Raw genomic sequence first — 20,873 nt, forward strand, 5'->3', positions numbered from 1 at the left:
CATTAAACGTACTAAAAATTGCATATGGAGTAACAATTGAAAATAGAAATGTGGCCAAATTATATTACAACAAAATTTCGTAAAATTGTTGTGGTTAATCGATGAATGAAATATAAACATATCTGTAACATGATAGATAAATAAGGTATAAAAAGTCCACCGTAATAGAATCCATGACAATCCAATCACAATACATTTTCACTATCATTAAAATCAAAGCTAATATGGTGAACACTCCATAATATGACTTCGTGGTAAAAAAAAAAATGGGTATCAAGTCTATCAACAAAAGATTCACGTATCATAAACGTCTAGGTAAAATAAAACTTGAATCGGATCGAATCAAAACAAGTATAGACGAAAATAGAAAAAAATAAACGATGGAGGATGAAGAAAGATGTAAAAAGAGCGAGTAGGACCAAACTGAGTAGTCACCCAATCTCCATGCAATCTCTGCTGCACACGTTTCAATAAACTAAAAATATCTTACATCGTATTTAAATTCAATATTATTCCTGCATATTAAGTAATATAAAATTAAATAATAAAATAAATAAAATTGATTAATTCTGATTTCTGTGTCATGTGAGATCTTCCCCCCTTTGGTTGGCAGTTTTCGATACTCTCTCTCTCTTATTTTCTCCTCCTTCCACTCTCTCTCACTCACTTCCAAGCTCGACCCTGTTTTCTCTCTCCACATCTTTCTCTCTCCTCTTCTCCATTTATGTGAAACCCTAGCTCACAACAACAAGAATTCGAGCATTTTCAACAATGGTGTATACAATCTCTGGAATTCGTCTTCCGACTACTGTTCCGTCTATTCATAAGTCGAGCTGTTTTCATGGCGATAATCGGAGGAGCTCATCTTTCTCTGTCTTCCCTATCAACAACAAGTCTTCCGCTTCTCTTTCTCGTATTCACTCTTTCTCTCTGATTTATTGCTGAATTTTGATTGGAATTTGGATATGTTTTGATGATTTTTGATTGATATTTGGAAATGTTTTTTTTGTGTTGTTGAATTTGATTTTGTTTTTTTTGTTTGAATTTCTACATTGATTTTGTTGCGTGAATTTCATGAAATCGAGATTTAGTGGTTTTTGTTATTAATTTTTGGTGTTAGTATTGAATAATGCATGATTGTGTTGGACATTTTGAATGTTGGATGGGTGATTTTGGGGGAATTAAGGATTTTTGGCATTGCATTTATGATATTTGGGAAAGCATTATGCGAGTTTGAAACTTTTGATTGTATCATGAATTTTTGGAATTGAGAGCCGTTGTTCTGTTATTATGTTGTCTGGTTGGCTGATGGTACAATTGAAATTAGAAATTGTAAAAATTCACTGTTGTTCTTCGAATTTTATGTCGATTTTGAGGAATTTTGGGTAATTGGTAGTGTATTGGTTTAGTTCAGGAAGAAATTTGGTTTTTTATGTTTGGATATGTCTTAACTACAATATAATGAGTAATGATGTAGGACGGGGCAATTCTGATCTTCCCAATTGTTTATGTTTGATTGGAGGAGTTGTAGGATTTTGGAGGAGTTGTTAGTGTTTGATTGGTTCATATAATGAGAGGTTGGGTTGTTGGTTGATATGACCGTCTCTATTTTTTTGTGTATTATCACTTTATCAGTGGCATGCTTTTTTTTTTTTACAGTAAGTAGGAATGTTGACGAGTTGGATCCATGATTTGGTGTAGTAGGAAATGCTATAGAGGACAAGTCCGATGGTGGACAAAATTTATGACGTCTTTGAAGCGATTGAGCTAGAGTGGTATAGCAGATGACCAATCTTTGTTTTTAGTTGATGCACTTAGAGGCCAGATGGCAACAACAATCCATCATTCAGCTTTTTTTGGAAATCTTTTTCTTTTCTTTTTTGTATAATTGAAGGTCAGGCTTGAGACATATTTTGACAAAGAAAAAGTGGAGTAGTAAAACGAAGAGGTATGACAGTAGAGGACAAGGAGGCCTCTAAACATAGTCAGTGGGAAGAATAATGCATGCTAATCATGATTGACATCATTGGGAAGCATCCCCTGAGAAACAGGTCCGCATCTCACAACTGTAAAGGCACTAGATATACATAACAAGGGAAATAATCTTATGGTATTGTTGAGATTGCAGACAAATGGCGGTGCTGTTTGACAAGTTTAATATCTAACAATTGTATTTAAGGTGTAGATCTTTAGCTTAAGTGAATTAATAATGCAAGCATCAATTGTTTTGAGGGGAGGAATAAGATACATAGGGTTTTTTTAATTACAGATTTCATATCTAATCGGCACATTTGTTTGTCTATTTAATGTCTTTCATGCTTTGTTCTGTTCAATATCTGTTTTCTAGGGCTATAGGGGGCAAGAGTTCAAGTGTCATTCTTGTTCCTCTTACTATCACCACTCCCTATATGTTGGTCTCTTAACTTCTGATCTTTGGCCTTTTTTCTAGGGAAGATTTACGCTCAGAAGCCCTATGATTCTGATTCTTCATCAGCAACATTGACGGAATCTCAAAAAGTACTTGTTCCAGGCAGTGACGCCGAAGGTTCTCCATCTGATGAAGGCTTAAGTTCTGATTCAAATTTGAATGACACTGAGGTGCGGACTTGGTTTCTTTGTCAATGTTTTGTGTCCTCTAATAATGTCTAGCTGATGATTGAATTGGGTATGCCTTTTACTTCCTAATTTAGGGGAAGAAAAATGATGGCAAGAATCATCTGCACCAGTCAATGTAGTTGCTATCGAGAAACATATATAATTGGCTACTGTTTAAGGAGGGAAAACCAGTTTCATAAATCTTAAAAGCTATGCCAGAATGTGGTAGGATTAATTTGATTAACAACTATTCATACATTTGTGCATAAGTTGGAGATATAATGTTGCAAGCTCTGCAACCTTAATGGAAAGCTTTTATTTTCAATCAATCAATCAAAGCCTTAATCTCATAAATGGGTTTCCTGCTGCCAGTCCCAAGCCTGGATAAAGGAGAGGGTTTCGGTAGGCCAGTGACAGCCAGTGTAAAACTTTGTCACATCCCATGACATGAGCCAAAACTTTTTTATTTAATTATTTATTTTGGTTGCTATCTGGTAGCTATTTTGGTTTCCCAACTATGTTATGCTGTCTCGAAGCCCACTGCACTTTAGGCATGCAATAGTATATGTTTTCTATTTTTCCAAAGGTTAAATGCTAAGTAGAGTTGGTTATGGTTTAAATCACATACTGATTGCCTGTAATATCTATTTAAGTTATCTAAGCATTCTTATTCAACTTAAATATGCATCTGTTTTTTCTCTCTCTGTAGGGTGTCCATGATTTACATGTACAAACTGTGAAAGGAGGCACAGAGAGTGTGGCTAATAAGAAATCTATGGCTAAAACTCATACTCACGAAGATATAGATGTGCAAGATTCTGTCACTAGAAGATTAGTTCCCCCATCTGGTAATGGGCAGAGAATATATGAGATAGATCCACTTTTGAAAAATTATCGTACACATCTTGATTACCGGTGAGATTTTTTATTTTCCTATCTTTATATTTTGTTATGCATGTGATGCTGGTTGCTTTATTCATCGCCTAAGAGAGTGTCATTGGAGAGAAGAGTGGAAGTTTAGGTTTGTTTTTTTGAGTCATGCATTTTGAAGAATCATTCAACAATATGGTTGGCATATTTTTTTTTTTTGAGAGAGAAAGAAGAGGGATGGTGAATGTTTGTGGGAGTTTCTTTCTTTTCCTCTTTTGAATATATCTGTTTTTTTTTACCATATAATTTTTAAGAAAATGCCTGTGTAGTGTGTGTGTCTGTGTGGGGTTGTGGGCTTGCTTTCTGAGCCAGGTGTTCTAGCTTATTTTTTCTGATTGTACATCCAGCTGATTTTGGCTATTCTTATGGTCAAATACAAAAATTATCTTTTATTTTCATCTACTTGAAATCTTTAATCTCTGGGATTACATAGCTTATACAGTCAATCAATCAGTCAAAGCCTTAATCCCATAAGTGGGGTCGGCTACATGAACCAAAAGTGATTATTCTGTATAGTCATCCACAAAAATCTTCCTCCTCCATCCCTTACGATCAAATGCCTTATTCTCATGCAAACCCATATACTTCATATCCTTCCTAACTCCTTCCAACCAAGTCATTTTTGGTCCCCCTCTCCATCGTTTAACCCCTCTATGGTCCCACTCTTCCACTCTTCGTACCGGTGCACCCTCGGGTCTCCGTCTTACATGCCCTAACCAATGTAGGCGATTTTTCCCTTGGTTTGTCTGCAATGCCTGCTACACCCATTTTCTTGCGAATAACCTCACTTCTGATTCTATCTCCTTCTTACATAGCTTATACAATACAAAAGAAATAAATATTTGACTAGATTTCACTTTTTAACTGATAAAATGTGTTCTTTATTTTTTATTAAAACAAATGCACTGGATTGAAGTGGACAGAACTTATGACATTAAAACTCACAGGAAAGGCATTATCTCAAATGTAGGGAATTTTCTTTTTCAGTGCAAGTCCACGCAACTATGCCAATTATAAGATTTGGGTTAGGAGTCACGCTATGATTCTTTCCATAATTTTGCACTGGTATTGAATGGACTTCTTCTCAAGAAGTTGAATTAGTTTTCTTTTATACTTGCATTGCTAACTTTATCACCTTCTTTAATTATAAATATTCCTTTTTGCCTGAGAACATTTGATTAAATAGTACGTGGTATAGTTTTGTCTTTTAAGATACGCTCCTTTTGGCTTGTTTATTTGCTGCTCACATTTAATAAAAATAAAATAAAATATATGGACATTTACATGTTTGTTTGTCTTTTGTAGCTATTCAATGTACAGAAAATTGCGTGAAGAAATTAACAAGTATGAAGGTGGCTTGGAGGAATTTTCTCGTGGATATGAAAAGATGGGTTTCATTCGCAGGTATGGATACTATTGGATATTACCTAGGGAAACTTAGAGTTAAAGAAATGTAGTTTGTTTAACTTTTTTTTTTTTTGTTTCCTAACCATTTTTTATTTTGAAATTCATGTTACTCCCTATGTTTCGTAATAAGTGTCTTTTGAAGTTATGCACACATCAAGGAGTTGTTTGTTATTTGGTGTTTAAAGCAAACAAGTAATATTGCATTGGTAATTTAAAATGGCAACGTGAGTATTACATTGGCTTTTTTTTGCTGAATTATAGCACATTGGAATTATTAATGTCAAGTAATGGAGTAATTTAAGTTGATTAAATGCTCTAACAACAGTGGAGGAAGTAATGCTTGAATACTATTTTGGAAGCAATATAAATTTGTTATGGTTGGGTTGTTAAAGTTTAAGAAATAGATACAAGGGTATCATTGAAAGGTACTTTATTAAATTAGATAGCTAGTTAATTGAATCCTTCCCCTTAAACCCTATGTTCACTTAGTCACTTTCTTATCTGGCCAATTTGCATCCTCTAATAGCTTTGACTTTGACTTTGAAATTTGAAAATGTTTATGATTTTAGATGATGTCATAATGGTGTCCAGCATATTATTCAATTTTACCCCTACAGTGGGGTATATACTTGCAAGGGATCTGGCTAGGCCTAGCATCCGCTTCACTTATGCGAGGCCCAAGAATGTGCAAAGAATGTGCATTGGTTGAGAAGGGAATTTTGTTAGAAAAATCAGTTTTGTTGGGAGAGGGTAAAATAGTAACTCATAAATAAGTTAGTTATGGAGTTTGTTATTTGATTCCTTTTGCTAGCTGTTTCTAGAGTTTGTTACTTGCTTCAATTTTGGGTATTAATAGGGGCTTGGGGTCAAGGGAAATGCATGCAAAAATTTGTTAAGGAGTTTGTTGTGGAGAGAACCTTCCTCTCGAAAAAAGGCTTGTATTGTAAGTTACTCTGATTTGCAATACAACTATCCCTTGGCTGCCATTGTTACTCTGTTTTCTCAGCTTTGATTACTCTGTTCTGTACTAAGTCCTAGCAATACTATGCTTGTATAATATTGTGATTCTAAGTACTGGAAGTTGTCATTCGTAATATCAATCATTTGTCTTTATTCTACTTAGCCTAAGATTACTTTTCTTTGACTTTGGCTTATGTATCTGTGCTTCATATTTTTTTGCGATGTGGTAGATTGTTTATAGCTGTTGTGTTTTGGATAAAAGGTCTTATGAAAAACTATATATTATCCTAGGTGTAATGCTGTATACAATTCCCTATGATTTATTTTGGAGGCAGGAGTGTTCCGGTTAATATTATTTTGAAAGACTTTAGATACTTGGAAAGAAGTATTAAAGGAAGACCATAGGATTTTGTCAACAAGTTTATGATTGGGATCTGGTTGCTGTTGAAGAATGTGGATTGAGATTCTTTTAAGACTTGGTAACCGTGGTCTTGGTCATCTGTTAAAATTTCTGCTCATTGATCATCATTTCGTAGCATAGTTTTATGGTATTTCCCTTAAAAGTAATGACAATTAACTTTGCGACTATGGTATTTGTTCTGGAATTATGACATTGGTGCCAGGTTATTTTGTTGCTAAATTAATCAGTAAAAAACCCCTTTTTTGTTTAATTTCTATTTTTTAAATTGTAAAAATCACTTACAAAATCTCTAGACGCTGGAGTTCATTACTATCTGTCCATCAACTGCCTTGCATCACAAATGATCGTGTGAAGTGACTGATGTCATTTTTTGCAGAAGTGTTCTTGCTTTTGATTTGCACCTCTTAATTTTCTTGTTAAATATTATGCAGTGCTGCAGGGATAACATACAGAGAATGGGCACCTGGAGCAAAGGTTTGTTTTGCCGTGACTCTGTATCTAATTGGTCATTGCACATATATAGAAAAAAAATGCATGGTGCAAATGGTCTGTGGTTTTATTATGTTGAGTGAAAACTACCCTGTACAGATTGTTTAGTGCTGATTACTAAGAAAGGGTAGAGCTAGATGAATATAAGAGTACCTAGAGAGATTTTTTTGTAACCTGAAGAGTATTTGAAGGATTTTATTGTGGCCAGTATACAAGTGAAGACTTAAGGTTATGGCATTGTGAAATATTAACGTATCTATGGAGCAATATCTTAATTTTATAACATATTAAGAAAGAATTCTTCACTTCTAACCTTTTGGGTAAATGCATTGTGGCATAATTGGTCTGGGCGGCCAGCCAATTGATGTAGGTAACTTGTGTAGCAATTGCAGCAATGGTGAAATTATTGTACCAATGCAATAAGTTAGGCCCTGTCCAGTGGTAGTGTTTTAGGTACCAATTAGCATTTTAATCAGGTCAAAATACTAGTTAGAAAAAAACTAAATGTATTTGGCAAGGTAGCAGTTTAGCTAGCCATAAGTGGTCGGGGTAGTGTTTGAGTGGCGATTCTCAATTGTATTGCCATGGGTTTTATCTAATTTCTTTTTAATAATTTACTCTTTGTGCATTGTATTGGGGAAGAATTTGTGGGCTTTTGAGAGCTGTTTCTGATACTGCCTAGGTCACAATGTCATCTTTGACTTATTTGTACTACATTTGTCCTTTTCTCTTTTTTTATTGTTATTTTCTTGTTTTGGTCAGTAAAAGAAAATAAGAACCCATAGTATCCTTTACCCTTTTTCTTGAATTTTGTCGTTAAGGGACTTGTTTGTTCTTTCTTCTCTCTGCATGTACATCATTTTTCTGTTTGTTTACAGTCAGCATCTTTGGTTGGAGACTTCAACAATTGGAATCCTAATGCTGATGTTATGACTCGGGTATGCTATTCCTCTTGACCAGTTGTATTGACTGTAAGCTATGATAAGCTCAAATGCTATTTTTGTTTTAGAAAATTGTGCTCAGTGATATATTTTTTTTTGCACTACATCTATGGAATGCTGGATTATGGTCTTGTTAAGGTAGGGGGGTAAGAAAGATAAATTGTTGACCTATCTGATGTGCTACTGATGTATGTACGTCTTTATTGAACTTCTTTGTTGTTATAGTTGCTTTCTTCCCAGTAGGAACTCTGGTTGTTGAAGCCAATTTCCTAATGGTGGTGTCTCTGAGAAATCGAAAAAGATCAGATCACTAAATTATCAATCTCCTTACCCAATCCTCTCCCCATCTTTTCCAAATAAAAAGAAGAAAATCCAATGAAAACGTTGAATAACTAGATGAAGATCATGATTGAGGAAGCTCTGGCTTAAGCCATACCAATTTCTAACTTCAATCATTGAGAATGAGCTTTATGATGAACTGCTGTCTATTTAAAACATGTGTAGTTTATTTCCTATGTTCTAGTTTAAACGCGATGTTTTGACTTTTAAACTATCATACACCTTACTTTGACCATATTTTCTTACTCATATATTAAAAAGATTTTAATTTTTCTTTGTAAAAAAAATGTTAATTTCTGATAGATTGTTGGATTAGTTGCAATGTATATTTTTAAAATATCAACTTTTTACAATTTTTTATTTAATATATGATTAAAAATATTGCTGGTATAAGTAGTGAATAGGCAAGTGTGAAAGTCAAAGCAATTAAAAGAAAAGAGGAAGCATGTGTTTAGCTGTTTACTGCTCTACGTTTGTCCTGTTTCATATTAAAAGAGATTGGGATCCTGATAAGATAACCTTCTGTTTCTAACTCTTTATTAGCTGTTTACTTTGGTTTCTGTTTTCGAAAATATTAGGTGCTCTGGTATGTATCCTAGTGTCTTTAAAAGGTAAATTATTGTTGTGCCCTGTAAGATAAGGGCTTTTTAAAGTAGGTATTCTTCTTTTTGATGCTGATTTTGGTCTTGGCTAGTATCTGAGAATGAGTTTAAAGCTCTTTCTGTTTACTGTGTACTGGTGTGTTTTTACTTCTTCTGCTTCAACTTCCACAATTGCTTATGTGAATGCAGAATGAATTTGGTGTTTGGGAAATCTTTTTGCCGAACAATGCAGATGGTTCATCGGCTATCCCTCATGGCTCTCGGGTGAAGGTAATGTTTGAACTATAGCTTGTGGAAATTAATGTGATAATGTATTGTTTGTTCATTATAATATAGATTGTGGGGTAGGAGAGGGGAAATCCAGCTTATTTGTGGAGAAAATGTTGGCACATCAGCTTGTAAAAATTGTATACTGATAATCAAAATTATATGGCTTTTTTCTTAAAATTTTGATTTGATTTCTTAGATTCACATGGACACTCCTTCTGGAATCAAAGACTCTATCCCCGCTTGGATCAAATTTTCTGTACAGGCACCAGGTGAAATCCCATACAATGGGATCTATTATGACCCACCAGAAGAGGTAAAAAATACTGTTTAATATTAGATATGGTAAAAGTTGTTGCTTATGTGCTAACATCTCTCATTTTCTGTTTCCATGAGTAATACTTTCTGTGTTGTAATTCTTATAGGAAAAGTACGTTTTCAAGCACCCTCAACCAAAGAGACCAAACTCACTAAGAATTTATGAGTCGCATATTGGCATGAGTAGTACGGTGCGCATTTCTTCTCTCCCTAGGAATGACGATGTTAAATACGGAATCAGTTTCTTAACATTTCTCCCTCTCTCTCTCTCTTTTTTTTTTTTTCTTTTTTAAATACTTAATATTTTTGATATTTTGCTGAGTTGTTTCCTTGATGATGGATGAGATGCTCTTCTATGTTCAATTAAGTGCTTGTTTAGCGGACATGTAAATACATAGGTTATAAAATATTCAGACCAGTGGAAAGGTACAAGGCAGTTTGATTGATAAAACATACGAAGTGCAACTAGTTCTTGGGGGAAGTTCCACTTCCATAATGTAGATGGGATGACTCACCTAGTCCCAACTAAGTAAGGGGAATTATTTTTTGGGAAGTCCTACTATAGTTATTTTAAAATATCTTTTCAATTCACAGGTAATAATTTCCTTGGAATTGTAACTTCCCTATGCTCAATCACATGACCACTAAGTGTTGTAAAACTTGGATATAGTGTATCTTATACGGCAATGCACATAAAATTTCAATAACTCTAGTGATAGGTTTTTTATTTTTATATTTTTTTCCTTTTTTTCTTTTTTCATTTTTATGTTTATTTACCTAAATGCTTTTACTGTAAGGTATTGAGACATACTAGTAGTCCAATATCATGTATCTGAGCAGTTCTTTAGTTCTTAACTGTGTTAACTTTCTTATACTAGTAGTACAGTCTAACAATGTATAGGAATTACGACAAAGGCGTGCACCATGCCTTCATGATTAATCTTATTGTGAAATAAATGAACATGTAGATGTTTTGTCAGTGGTCTCCTTGTCAGATGTTCAAAGAGATTGTAAGCTGTACTTGCTTCTAATATAGTCCTGGGAGTCTGGGACTGCTGGTCTTCCCTTGTATCTGTTGTTAGTGTAATATAATACTCCCATATGCTTTATCTGAACATGTGTGTGTGTATTCTACAACATATTAATCAAAGACATTCAAGAAAGATGTACTTCCACTTTAAATATTTGTCAAAAGTCGAAAACTAAGAGAAAAAGGAGAACAATTTTTTTTTTTAGTGTTCGCAACAGAGTCTTGAAGAAGAAAATATAATAAGGAAAAACTGGTGTAGTGTGCACATTCCAAATGGAAAATAAAAAAATAGGGGTATAACTTATTTGATAGTCATTTGGAGATATTCATTTCTTATTCTTCAAGTAGTTTTTAGCTTGCAATCCCTCATCGCAGTCTTTTTTAGTAATATGGGGTATTGATTTATTTAGTATTTCTGAATGAGAAGTTCTCCATCGGTATTACTCCGTATTTGATTCAATTTTAGGTAGTCTTACCCAACACTGCACTTTCCATTACACATGGGTCAGTTCATGTTCTCTTCAACTTTAAAGGCAATCTTGTTTTATTTCGATGATATTTAAGGTTCTATTCAGCAAAATTACCCTGAATAGAAAATTCCCTTAGATCCTTTGACTTTAGATAACATGAAACTTCATATCATTGCTTTCATCCATTATCATTGTCATTGTCAAGTCATCCAACAAAAGGTCTCCACCGTATCCATTCCTCTTTGAGGGTCTTAAGTCATCAATACATCATTAGAATTGTGACAAATTTGACTATTTAGTTCTCCTCACATGTTTCTTTTACATTTTCTTGTATTTTTGAAAGTTGTACTATGCTTTGATATCCTCAATGTGAGTTGCAGGAACCAATCATTAATACATATGCGAACTTCAGAGATGATGTGCTTCCTCGAATAAAAAAACTGGGTTACAATGCTGTTCAGATAATGGCTATTCAGGAACATTCCTATTATGCTAGCTTTGGGTACATTTAATACATCTCTATTGATTCTTTTTCTTTCTCGCTCTCTCTCTCTCTCTTTTTTTTTCCCCCCCAAAAGACTTTTACTCATATATTTTTTATATTCTTTCTTAAGCTTAAGCTTGGCGGTTGCATGCTTAGGATACGTTTTTATGCCTCAATATTTGTCTCATATACTGTATCTGTGTATGCATTAATCTTTCATATTTTGTTCCTAGGTATCACGTGACAAATTTTTTTGCACCAAGCAGTCGTTTTGGTACTCCAGAAGATCTCAAGTCCTTGATAGATAGAGCTCACGAGCTTGGTATTGTCGTCTTGATGGATATTGTGCACAGGTAAAACTGTATTATGATTTTATGAACATTGGTTTGAGCTTTGAGGTTTCTTTAGGATGGAAGGCTAAATCATTTTTCTCCGTTGGTGGTTTTGGTTCCTTTTCTGTTAAGTTAAATGTCATTTGGAAGCGAATCAAGTAATTCTAGCCTGAAAGCAATATGGAAGTGAATAATACATGCATCATGGAAGAATTCCCGAATCCATTTGGGTTGCCTTTTTTTCTGATGTAGCTAAAATCTGAATTGTTTTGTATTAATAAGTCACCGCAGACATATTTAGTGTTTGTTCTTGGTTTGGTTAACCAATTGATCTAGTGTGTTCTGAGTCTTCTGACCATGTTTGCATTCACTTGCTGGGGTGTTTAATTTCATGTCCATTGTGATGTATGATCTTTCTTATACATCTTTATTTTACTTGTGTACGATTCTCGCTAAATTTTATTTAATATTTTGTGAAATTCAGCCATGCATCGAACAATGTACTAGATGGGCTGAACATGTTCGATGGAACTGATGGCCACTACTTTCACTCTGGATCACGTGGTTATCATTGGATGTGGGATTCTCGTCTTTTCAATTATGGAAGTTGGGAAGTAAGTATTCTTCTTCACTTTGTGAGTAGTATGCTTTCTGTTCCATATTTGGTCAGTGTAAATTTATGTGTCATCTTCAGTAGGTGCTCAGGTATCTTCTATCTAATGCGAGATGGTGGCTTGAAGAATATAAATTTGATGGCTTCAGGTTTGATGGTGTAACTTCAATGATGTACACTCATCATGGGCTGCAGGTAAAAGTTAAAACTTGACCTCCCTCTTTCAAAACCTCCAATTTGCATTTCGCTTATTTGTTTTACTTATCACATCAAATTATCATCATATTGACTTTAAATTCAAATTTGTTCTTGAAGACAACAAGATTTCTGATCTTGATTTTAGTATCTGTGGAAACTGGAAATATGGAAACTCTGCTCAATATACTGTTCTTTTTGTCTGGAGAATTCAAATGTCATGAAAAAGTATTTTGTGTTCTTGCTCATCTATTCATCTTTTATCTAGAAATTACCAGATTTTATTATATAAAAGCTTGCATTTCATCTTCAATTTGAAATTATTTTGTTAGCATCATTTGCCTGGTAGACCCTTCTTCTCTTTGATGGTCTCTAATCATGTGTTGATGACAGATTTTTTTTTCTTTTTTTTGTTTGTTTGTTGTAGGTAGCATTTACCGGAAATTATGAGGAGTATTTTGGTTTTGCAACCGATGTGGATGCTGTGAATTACCTAATGCTGGTGAATGACATGATACATGGATTATTTCCTGAGGCTATAGCCATTGGTGAAGATGTATGTCACTCATTTTCTTAAGATATATGCTTAGTATTTTATTGAGTTTTAACACTTGTTGCTGACCATGAAAGTCTGAATTAATTCCTTTATGTACTTCTAATTATCAAAAATGCTAATTAAACTTTTGTTAATTGTTTTATTTAGAAATTATCGAGGACAAACATTTTGATCATTAATATCACTCATTTTCTCACGGTTTGATGTAGTGTATATTTTTATATGAAAATCTTTTTATCAATAATTTTATTTTTTCCCCTTTTTTATGTGATCAAAATTATTTTGCCTATGTTGTGCTTTGTTCATTTCACCTTAAAAAAAGCAAGTTTCATAAAAAAATAAGATTTGATACCATTCCACTACGATCAAATGAAGACTACCTAAGTTCAATTCACAACTACAAAAACTATACTTATCTTAAATAAGTTAGCACAAGCTTAGCTTAGTGGAAGGTGAAAAGAACTGAACATATTCTAAAATTTGTGAATTATGGCTATAAAATTATTGTTCCTGTACCTCTGCATTTTTAAAAAAAAAAACAAAAAAACCCTTTTATAATTATTTATTTTGTATGTAATGTTTTCTTTTCTAGTTATGTGTGGAAGGGCTTGTCTTTGGCCTGCACAAGGGGAAAAGAGCTGTATTCTGCTAACCTTGGTGTATTTTATTCTCCTAAATTATGTTTTTAAAGACATTTGTTGCCTGCTGCTTACAGGTCAGTGGAATGCCGACTTTCTGTCTTCCAACGCAAGATGGTGGTGTTGGTTTTGATTACCGTCTCCATATGGCTATTGCTGATAAATGGATAGAGCTTCTCCAGTATGTTCTGACCTGTGGCTGTATCATATTCATATTATGTTAGTTGTTGATAGGACTTGCATGTGCGATCATGTTTGACTTTTATTCAAATGTGATTAAATTCTGTAATTTTTTTGAGAACCACACTTTAGACGGACTTCTATCCATCCATTCATTATTGTTAGGGTAAGGATTTGGAAGTGGTCAAGTGGTTATATAGCAGAGTTAAAATATGTGTCAACTTGATTCGTTTAAAACCTTTCCAGGGCATATACTCAAATAAAGTTTAATCCATTCAGTCTTCATTTATTTATGTAATTTTTAAGGAACTTAGTTTGACTGCTGTGGCTTAACATAAGAAGAATCAACTAGTTTAGGCAGCCTTGATATTTCTTCATATATTGTAGGAGACATGCTTTTATTACTCTGTGTAACAGATATGTATGTAATATCTTAATTGTGAAGCATAACATTGAGCTTTCAGTTTGTGAGGAAGAATTCATCCCATGTCCTCAATTTTACCAACCAATAATTTGAGAATGAGTTAATGATAACCATATCTGCAAATATTATTAGCTTTTGCTAGAAAAGGTGCAAAGTTTTCTTAAGTGTCTTTTCATCTAAACATGAAATGGTTAATGATATTGACATTTTTGTATGATAACCATATCTGCAGATTAAGAGATGAAGATTGGAGAATGGGTGACATCGTTCACACATTGACCAACCGGCGGTGGGCCGAGAAATGTGTATCATATGCTGAAAGTCATGACCAAGCTCTTGTCGGTGACAAAACGATTGCATTTTGGTTGATGGACAAGGTTAGACGAGTCCTGTTTCAGATTTGTTTCAGTTTCTTTACGCTCTCTTGCAGATGCATTATATGGTATCTTTCTTATAGTAATATAAGCTAAACTACAAAAATTAAGGGTCCGTGTCAAACCCCCTTTTGGTTTGATGCTCAAATTTGCAATTATTTTATTCCAAGCAGATGACATCTAGATAGTAACAAGATGGTGATATGTAAGGGTATTGAGTTATTATGTTTAATAATCAATGAATACTATCTATCAAGCATACGGTACTGAACATGTATGATTACTTGAATAATATCACTGTAAGTCTGTACCTCTGGGCTCAGGCTACTTATGTGGTGATTATTTATTTTTGTTATTTTTTAAAACAATAGCTCGGTAGATTCGCTCAAGGATTGTGGATTGACCTCTAAATGATTGCATAACTATCACATTATTTCCCTTAATTTGACTTGTCATTCCTGAGATCAAGGCAGCTTTGATCCCATTCCGCTTACTGTCATTTCTGGATGGACTAATTTAATAAAAATCCTGCCTAATTAGTGAGATTTCCATTTGTGCTCTTAATTTTATGCCTTTCGGCTGCAGAAGCAATACATGACTTCATTGATCCTCTCCTTCCCCGTGGTTTTTCTACTCATATTACACTATAGTTTGCTTATTATACTAAAATAATTTTTTTGTTAAATGTGTAGATTGCTCAGAGACTTATTCATTTTGGGCTTTTGGGGATTTTGCTGTACTTTTGGGGTAGTGGGTAGGTGGGGTGGGGTGGGGGTGGGGTAGGTTCAATGCTTTTATTAATTGGATGATTTTTAACTTATGGCAGACTGATTACTGGTTATGTCTGGAAACACGAATATGATAAACAGTCTTTGCAATGTTTCAAAAGTTTAGGAGATGAAAATACTATGATGAAAACATGAAGTTTGTACCCTAGTGAAGAAAAAACAATAATTCAAGGAATAGATGTTTTTGGTTATGACACTGATATAGCAGCTACAATAATGACAGCAATGAATATCCCATATTCTGCCATTTTGTTGACTGTAACTCCTGTAAGCCTATATATAGTCCTTTCTAGACTTGAAGATATCCTACCCTGCTGATTGCATATTTTATTCTTCCTTGTCAATCAGTACCCCTAATGTGCAAGTCATTCTCTTAATCCTTAAAAATATATCCCTTGCAGTTTATATTAGATGTCAGATGTTTAGAAATTGTCATACACGGATACCCTATCATGGCTCTCCTGTCAATGTCTGCAGCGTACAAGCAGATTTAACCTTGAGCTGTGAACCTTTGGCCTGCAGACTGCTGCTGTAGAGGCCCTTTCTCATGTGCTCATATTTTTTTTTATCTCCCTATTTATATCATTCTTCTTTTTTTCACTACTCTTTTAAACAAAATGTTTATTCTGCTTTCTGACCTGCTAATGATTTCAGGATATGTATGATTTTATGGCTGTGGATAGACCATCAACACCACGAATAGATCGTGGAATTGCATTACATAAGATGATCAGACTTATTACTATGGGATTGGGTGGAGAAGGATATCTCAACTTCATGGGAAATGAATTTGGCCACCCAGGTAAAACTGATGATTCTGTTGACTTTATTAGAATATATTTGCTCGAATTTTGCGATTTTCACATGTGATCTTAAGTTCTGTACGGGCGCTGATTCAACTTTTGATACATTTCAGAGTGGATAGATTTTCCACGAGGGGATCAACATCTTCCAACTGGTAAAATTGTCCCAGGAAACAATAACAGTTATGATAAATGTCGGCGAAGGTTTGACTTGGTATATTCCTAACTTACAGTAGCTTCATTTTGTAGTGAAGCATTTTTGTTTGTCTGTAAGCCATTTTGGTACGAATCCTTATGACGATTCATGTTAGCTGACCCCAAATCATTTTGGGACTAAGGTTTTGTTGTTGTAAGCCATTTTGGACAATGTTGACTTCTATACAAGTCATCAAGTATTATTCATTTTTTCTGAATTTTAAGCATAAGAGTCACTACATGTTAAGCACATAAAATTGATTGGCTAAGAGATAATTTTCGTAATGTCTATGAAATTGGAAATTGTCCATTTTAATAGTTCTAGTACTCAGGTTAGCTAAAACAATAGCAACAAAGTTGATGCTTGTGTTTTGATTGATTGATTGGTTTTTTGTCAAATTTGGTGGTGATGACTGATGAGGGCGTTGGAGATGATGCAATATTCTATAAAAATTAGATGCAAATTGTAATTATTGATAATCCCTTCATGACTCAACTTAACTGGCCTCTGCAACTCACAGAGGCAACCCTTCCTTTTACTGAAATAAAGAGTGATGAATGATAGAACATAACTCAATTTGAAATTTCAAAAGTTTTTGCTAAATTTTCCTTGACAGAATCGCCATTGTAAGGGAGGAGAGAAAGGGGAGTGATTTTTGCACAAGCTGTCAAGAAAGTAGAAAATATTGTTAGTGTTCCACAGCAAAACAGGCTACGATAGGAACTAGATGGTCTTTGTTTCAAATATCATGGAGATGAAACCCAATAGGCGGTTTCAACTTTTGAGCAGGAGTTATTATTTCATAATGAAGTTCTGCCTGTTTGTGGAACACTTAACTCTATAAACTTTCCAAGATTCTGAAAATAGCTGCTGTAATCTATCCATCCTAATAGCTTTTTATTTATTATTTGATATTTATTTTTTGGGTGTACGCAGGGTGATGCAGACTATCTTAGATATCGTGGACTGCAAGAATTTGATCAAGCTATGCAGCATCTTGAAGAAAAATATGGTGTATGTTTTCTTACATATTCTTTTAAAGAAAGCTATTTGCCTAACAGGATGCCATTCTGTGTCTATACCAGGGATGAACTTTACCATACACAAAGCCAGGGATGGGATGGGGGAATCAAATACAATATACTTCGTACAATTTATAGTGGATGATCTTCACCTTACCCAAAACTAGGGACTATACACACACACACACCTGTGTTATTAATATATACAGTATACAATTTATAGGGGATGACCTTCACCTTACCCAAAATACACACTCACACTCACACACCAAGCTCACACTGTGTGTGTATTATTTGACTTTTATAGAAGTGCTGAACACTATTCCATTCAACCTTTCCACATCCACTTTATGGTGATTATTGAACATTTGCTCACATTTTGTATGAACTGCCTCGGACCAAGCTGCTGCAGCAAAAGACCATTGGAAAGAAAATACGAGAAGTGTACACTACCCTCATGCACTAAACATACTTTATTTTCTATCAGTAAGTTTCTGCAAAGCTATTATTCATCCTTAATCCCATGTCTACCTTACCTACCTTGAACCCCACGGAACACGTTCATTTCTGACCGCATAAGAAATGCGTGAACACCTGTCTTCAAATTGAATGTAAGTTGTCACATTTTTTCAAATCCAGTGATCATCTTGGCTAATATTAGCCTGCCATCTGGTGATCTGTGATGATAGGTATTTAATCACCTTATCCATACTGAGCTTTTATTGGGACTCAGAAATCATCTCGTAGCAAATTAGTCTTTCGTCAACTAACTAAAATGTTCTATGCACTTGTCTTCTTGTCTCTGCAAGTTCTATCTTAATTAATACAAACATTTATCTTTATGCCACTTCTGAGGCAACGAGTCCCAAAGAAAAATCCTTGCCTATCTTCTTGTTGCTTGTAATAACTTTTTGGGTCAGCAGAAAAACAAAATCTCACAAGTCTCGGACACAAGTTTAGGCAGAAGACCAGATTGGGTATATAGCTCCTTCCCCTCAATGGCCTTTACAGAAGGAAGCTGGTTGATTCATTTTTAGTACTATGAGGGACAGTAAAAAAATATAATGCAAGTAGCAGAATCATTATAGAACTGGTACTACTCGTACTAGCGTCTGAAAGGAAATTAGCGGACCTATAAATGACTAGGTTGATGATTTTGTCAATCAAAGGTATGAACAATACTTTTGTGAGGTGAGGGGATTTTTGGATATTATTGGATGTGGCAAGGAAACAGTAGACATCCACCACTATTAGTGGTTTTGAATTACATGATCCTTTGAATGCCCCCCTCCCCTCTCTGCAATTATGAGATGTTCATTAACAGTTTTTAGGCGTGTGAGCCAAAAGAGCCCCATATCGCTATACTTTGGATTGCATGAACTCCTTCCTGCCTCTAGCAGACCTAATCTTGAGATTTAAGAATTAAGACTCCATAAAAAAACACTTAGTAAGTGCATGGGATACCCCTGCCTCAAACCTAGTTGCTTCAATTCTAGTTGCTAGAAAATGATTTTTTGTACATATGCCTCTGTTTAAGATAAATGCATATTAGCTTCTGCTCTATTCTTTCTCCAATTTGTTGCATATCCTGGTTAAGGAAAACCACATGACAATGAAGTCAATATCATAGATTATTTCTGTGTCTTCTGCAGTTCATGACTTCAGAGCACCAGTATATATCACGTAAAGCTGAAGATGATAGGATCATAGTTTTTGAAAGGGGAAACTTGGTGTTTGTTTTCAATTTTCATTGGTCGAGTAGCTACTTTGATTACCAGATTGGTTGCTTGAAGCCAGGTAAATATAAGGTATGCTTCTGAACTTGGGATATGTGATTGTTCATTCTGTTACTCTAATTTAGTTTGTATCTTCTTATAATACTCCCGTTCAATTGTTAGTGTATGAGACTAATACCTTCTATAGACTTCTGAAAGGAGTTAGTTTTCAATTGTTGATTAATGAATTGCTAAGTTAGAATGAGGAACTGTTTGGCAAAGCATAATTTATGATGGAAGAATTTTCTTGTGTATTCAACTAGCTGCATTAGGTTCAACTGTTCAATTTTCTTTTATCCCTTTTAATTTTTTTGAAGTGGGAAATCATTAAATCTTCATAGAATCTTGAAATAGGATACATTTATTCAGTTGGCTGTGTTATTGAGACTGGAGTGTATCTTACATTCTTACTCAAAAGAAATATTATTCCTTGAAGGCTTAAAAAATCTTGGTCATTATAAAAGGGAATTATATCACCTCTTATGTCTGCAAGAATTAGTATAATTTAAAATTTTCAAGCAGCTTATCTTATGGTAAATCTTCAGAGAAGTCTAGTTTTCGTCATTGTTCAAAATTGCTGAAAGGTCTGTCATAACTAGATGGTTAAACCTGTGTTGTTATTTTGCAGATTGTTTTGGATTCAGATGATCCATTGTTTGGTGGATTCAACAGAATTGACCACAATGCTGAACACTTCACTTTTGTAAGACGATATTTCTTTGTGTACAAGCATGTTTCTTGTATTTTATTTTTTATTTTTGGAATTTGGTGGGTGGGGTGAAAGTGAATTCTTATGTGAACCAAATTATCTCAAAGGCAGTAGTGATATCCATTGTTAATCATGCTACATGAACTTACTTCTCGTGTCAATTGAAACTTACTAAAACATGGTGTGCAGGAGGGATCGTATGATAATCGACCCCGTTCCTTCTTGGTATATGCTCCTAGTAGGGCTGCAGTGGTGTATGCTCTAGTAGATGATGACGCAGAACCAGCTTCAGATGATCTTGTAGAAGATGATACAGTACTAGCTATGCAGGATTTAGTTGTTGAAGATGACGCAGAACCAGCTGAAGATTAAGCTTCATTTGCAGATTTATTATCTAGAATAATGTAGTGGGATATAGAAGAAGGGTCTTGGTTCTGTTGTGGGCATTTTCATGGCAGCTTGCACTCAAAATCACATTTAAGGGCTACAGTAGTTGCTGTGAGTCCACTGATGGACTGCTTCATAAATACAGAATGAAGACTTTGAAAAAGCAAAAGTAAAATAACGAAGCATTGCAGAATGAGCGCAAGGGCTTAGAAGGCTGTTCTCTGCCCTTATAAGCCTCTGTAAATGTTTATAGTATCCTTATGTAAATTATGTCAAGGATATATATCAATAATAGGGTTTTAGAAATACCAGAATAAGTTTGTCCTAGAACTTTTATCCTATTATCTATGCAAGGCAGTGCTTTTGCTTCAGGATCGTTCTTTTTTATAGCATAATATACGTCGTAATTACTCTGATAATACTATCTAGCATAGCAACATCTCATTTCTTTTTTTTTTCCTTGTCGTCGAACGGTCCTAACAAGCCTTCAGGACATGAAGTATGAAGCACTTCAAATTTAGAGAAGCTCAAGTTGTGGCATCATGCGGCTAAATATCTGTCACTGACTTTCATTTGTATCCTTTATTATTATTACCCTTAATCTTGTAGTGGCTGAAATTCAATCATA

The 20,873-nt window shown here is 34.5% G+C and overlaps 1 protein-coding gene across 2 annotated transcripts; it reads left to right on the plus strand.

The window, feature by feature from the left end:
• The first annotated feature begins 555 nt into the window (after positions 1 to 555).
• LOC110729360 (1,4-alpha-glucan-branching enzyme 1, chloroplastic/amyloplastic-like) lies at positions 556 to 20,616 on the plus strand. 2 transcript variants are annotated; one of them, XM_021909092.1, is made up of 23 exons: positions 842 to 913; positions 1,660 to 2,051; positions 2,450 to 2,598; positions 3,305 to 3,510; positions 4,831 to 4,929; positions 6,745 to 6,787; positions 7,681 to 7,740; positions 8,874 to 8,954; positions 9,151 to 9,267; positions 9,377 to 9,460; positions 11,150 to 11,271; positions 11,487 to 11,606; positions 12,070 to 12,199; positions 12,283 to 12,393; positions 12,821 to 12,949; positions 13,665 to 13,768; positions 14,424 to 14,568; positions 16,008 to 16,155; positions 16,270 to 16,370; positions 17,289 to 17,366; positions 19,027 to 19,182; positions 19,778 to 19,852; positions 20,048 to 20,616. In XM_021909092.1, the coding sequence occupies exons 4-23, from the start codon at positions 3,371 to 3,373 to the stop codon at positions 20,228 to 20,230; spliced, it is 2,226 nt and encodes a 741-aa protein (XP_021764784.1). In that variant the 5' UTR covers positions 842 to 913; positions 1,660 to 2,051; positions 2,450 to 2,598; positions 3,305 to 3,370; the 3' UTR covers positions 20,231 to 20,616. The 2 variants fall into 2 exon arrangements, with proteins under 2 accessions (XP_021764783.1, XP_021764784.1); XM_021909091.1 differs by lacking the exon at positions 1,660 to 2,051 and having other exon boundaries at positions 556 to 913.
• Positions 20,617 to 20,873: the final 257 nt, after the last annotated feature.

This window comes from Chenopodium quinoa, unplaced genomic scaffold (assembly GCF_001683475.1).
Source record: "Chenopodium quinoa cultivar QQ74 unplaced genomic scaffold, ASM168347v1, whole genome shotgun sequence".
Lineage (NCBI taxonomy): Eukaryota > Viridiplantae > Streptophyta > Magnoliopsida > Caryophyllales > Amaranthaceae > Chenopodium > Chenopodium quinoa.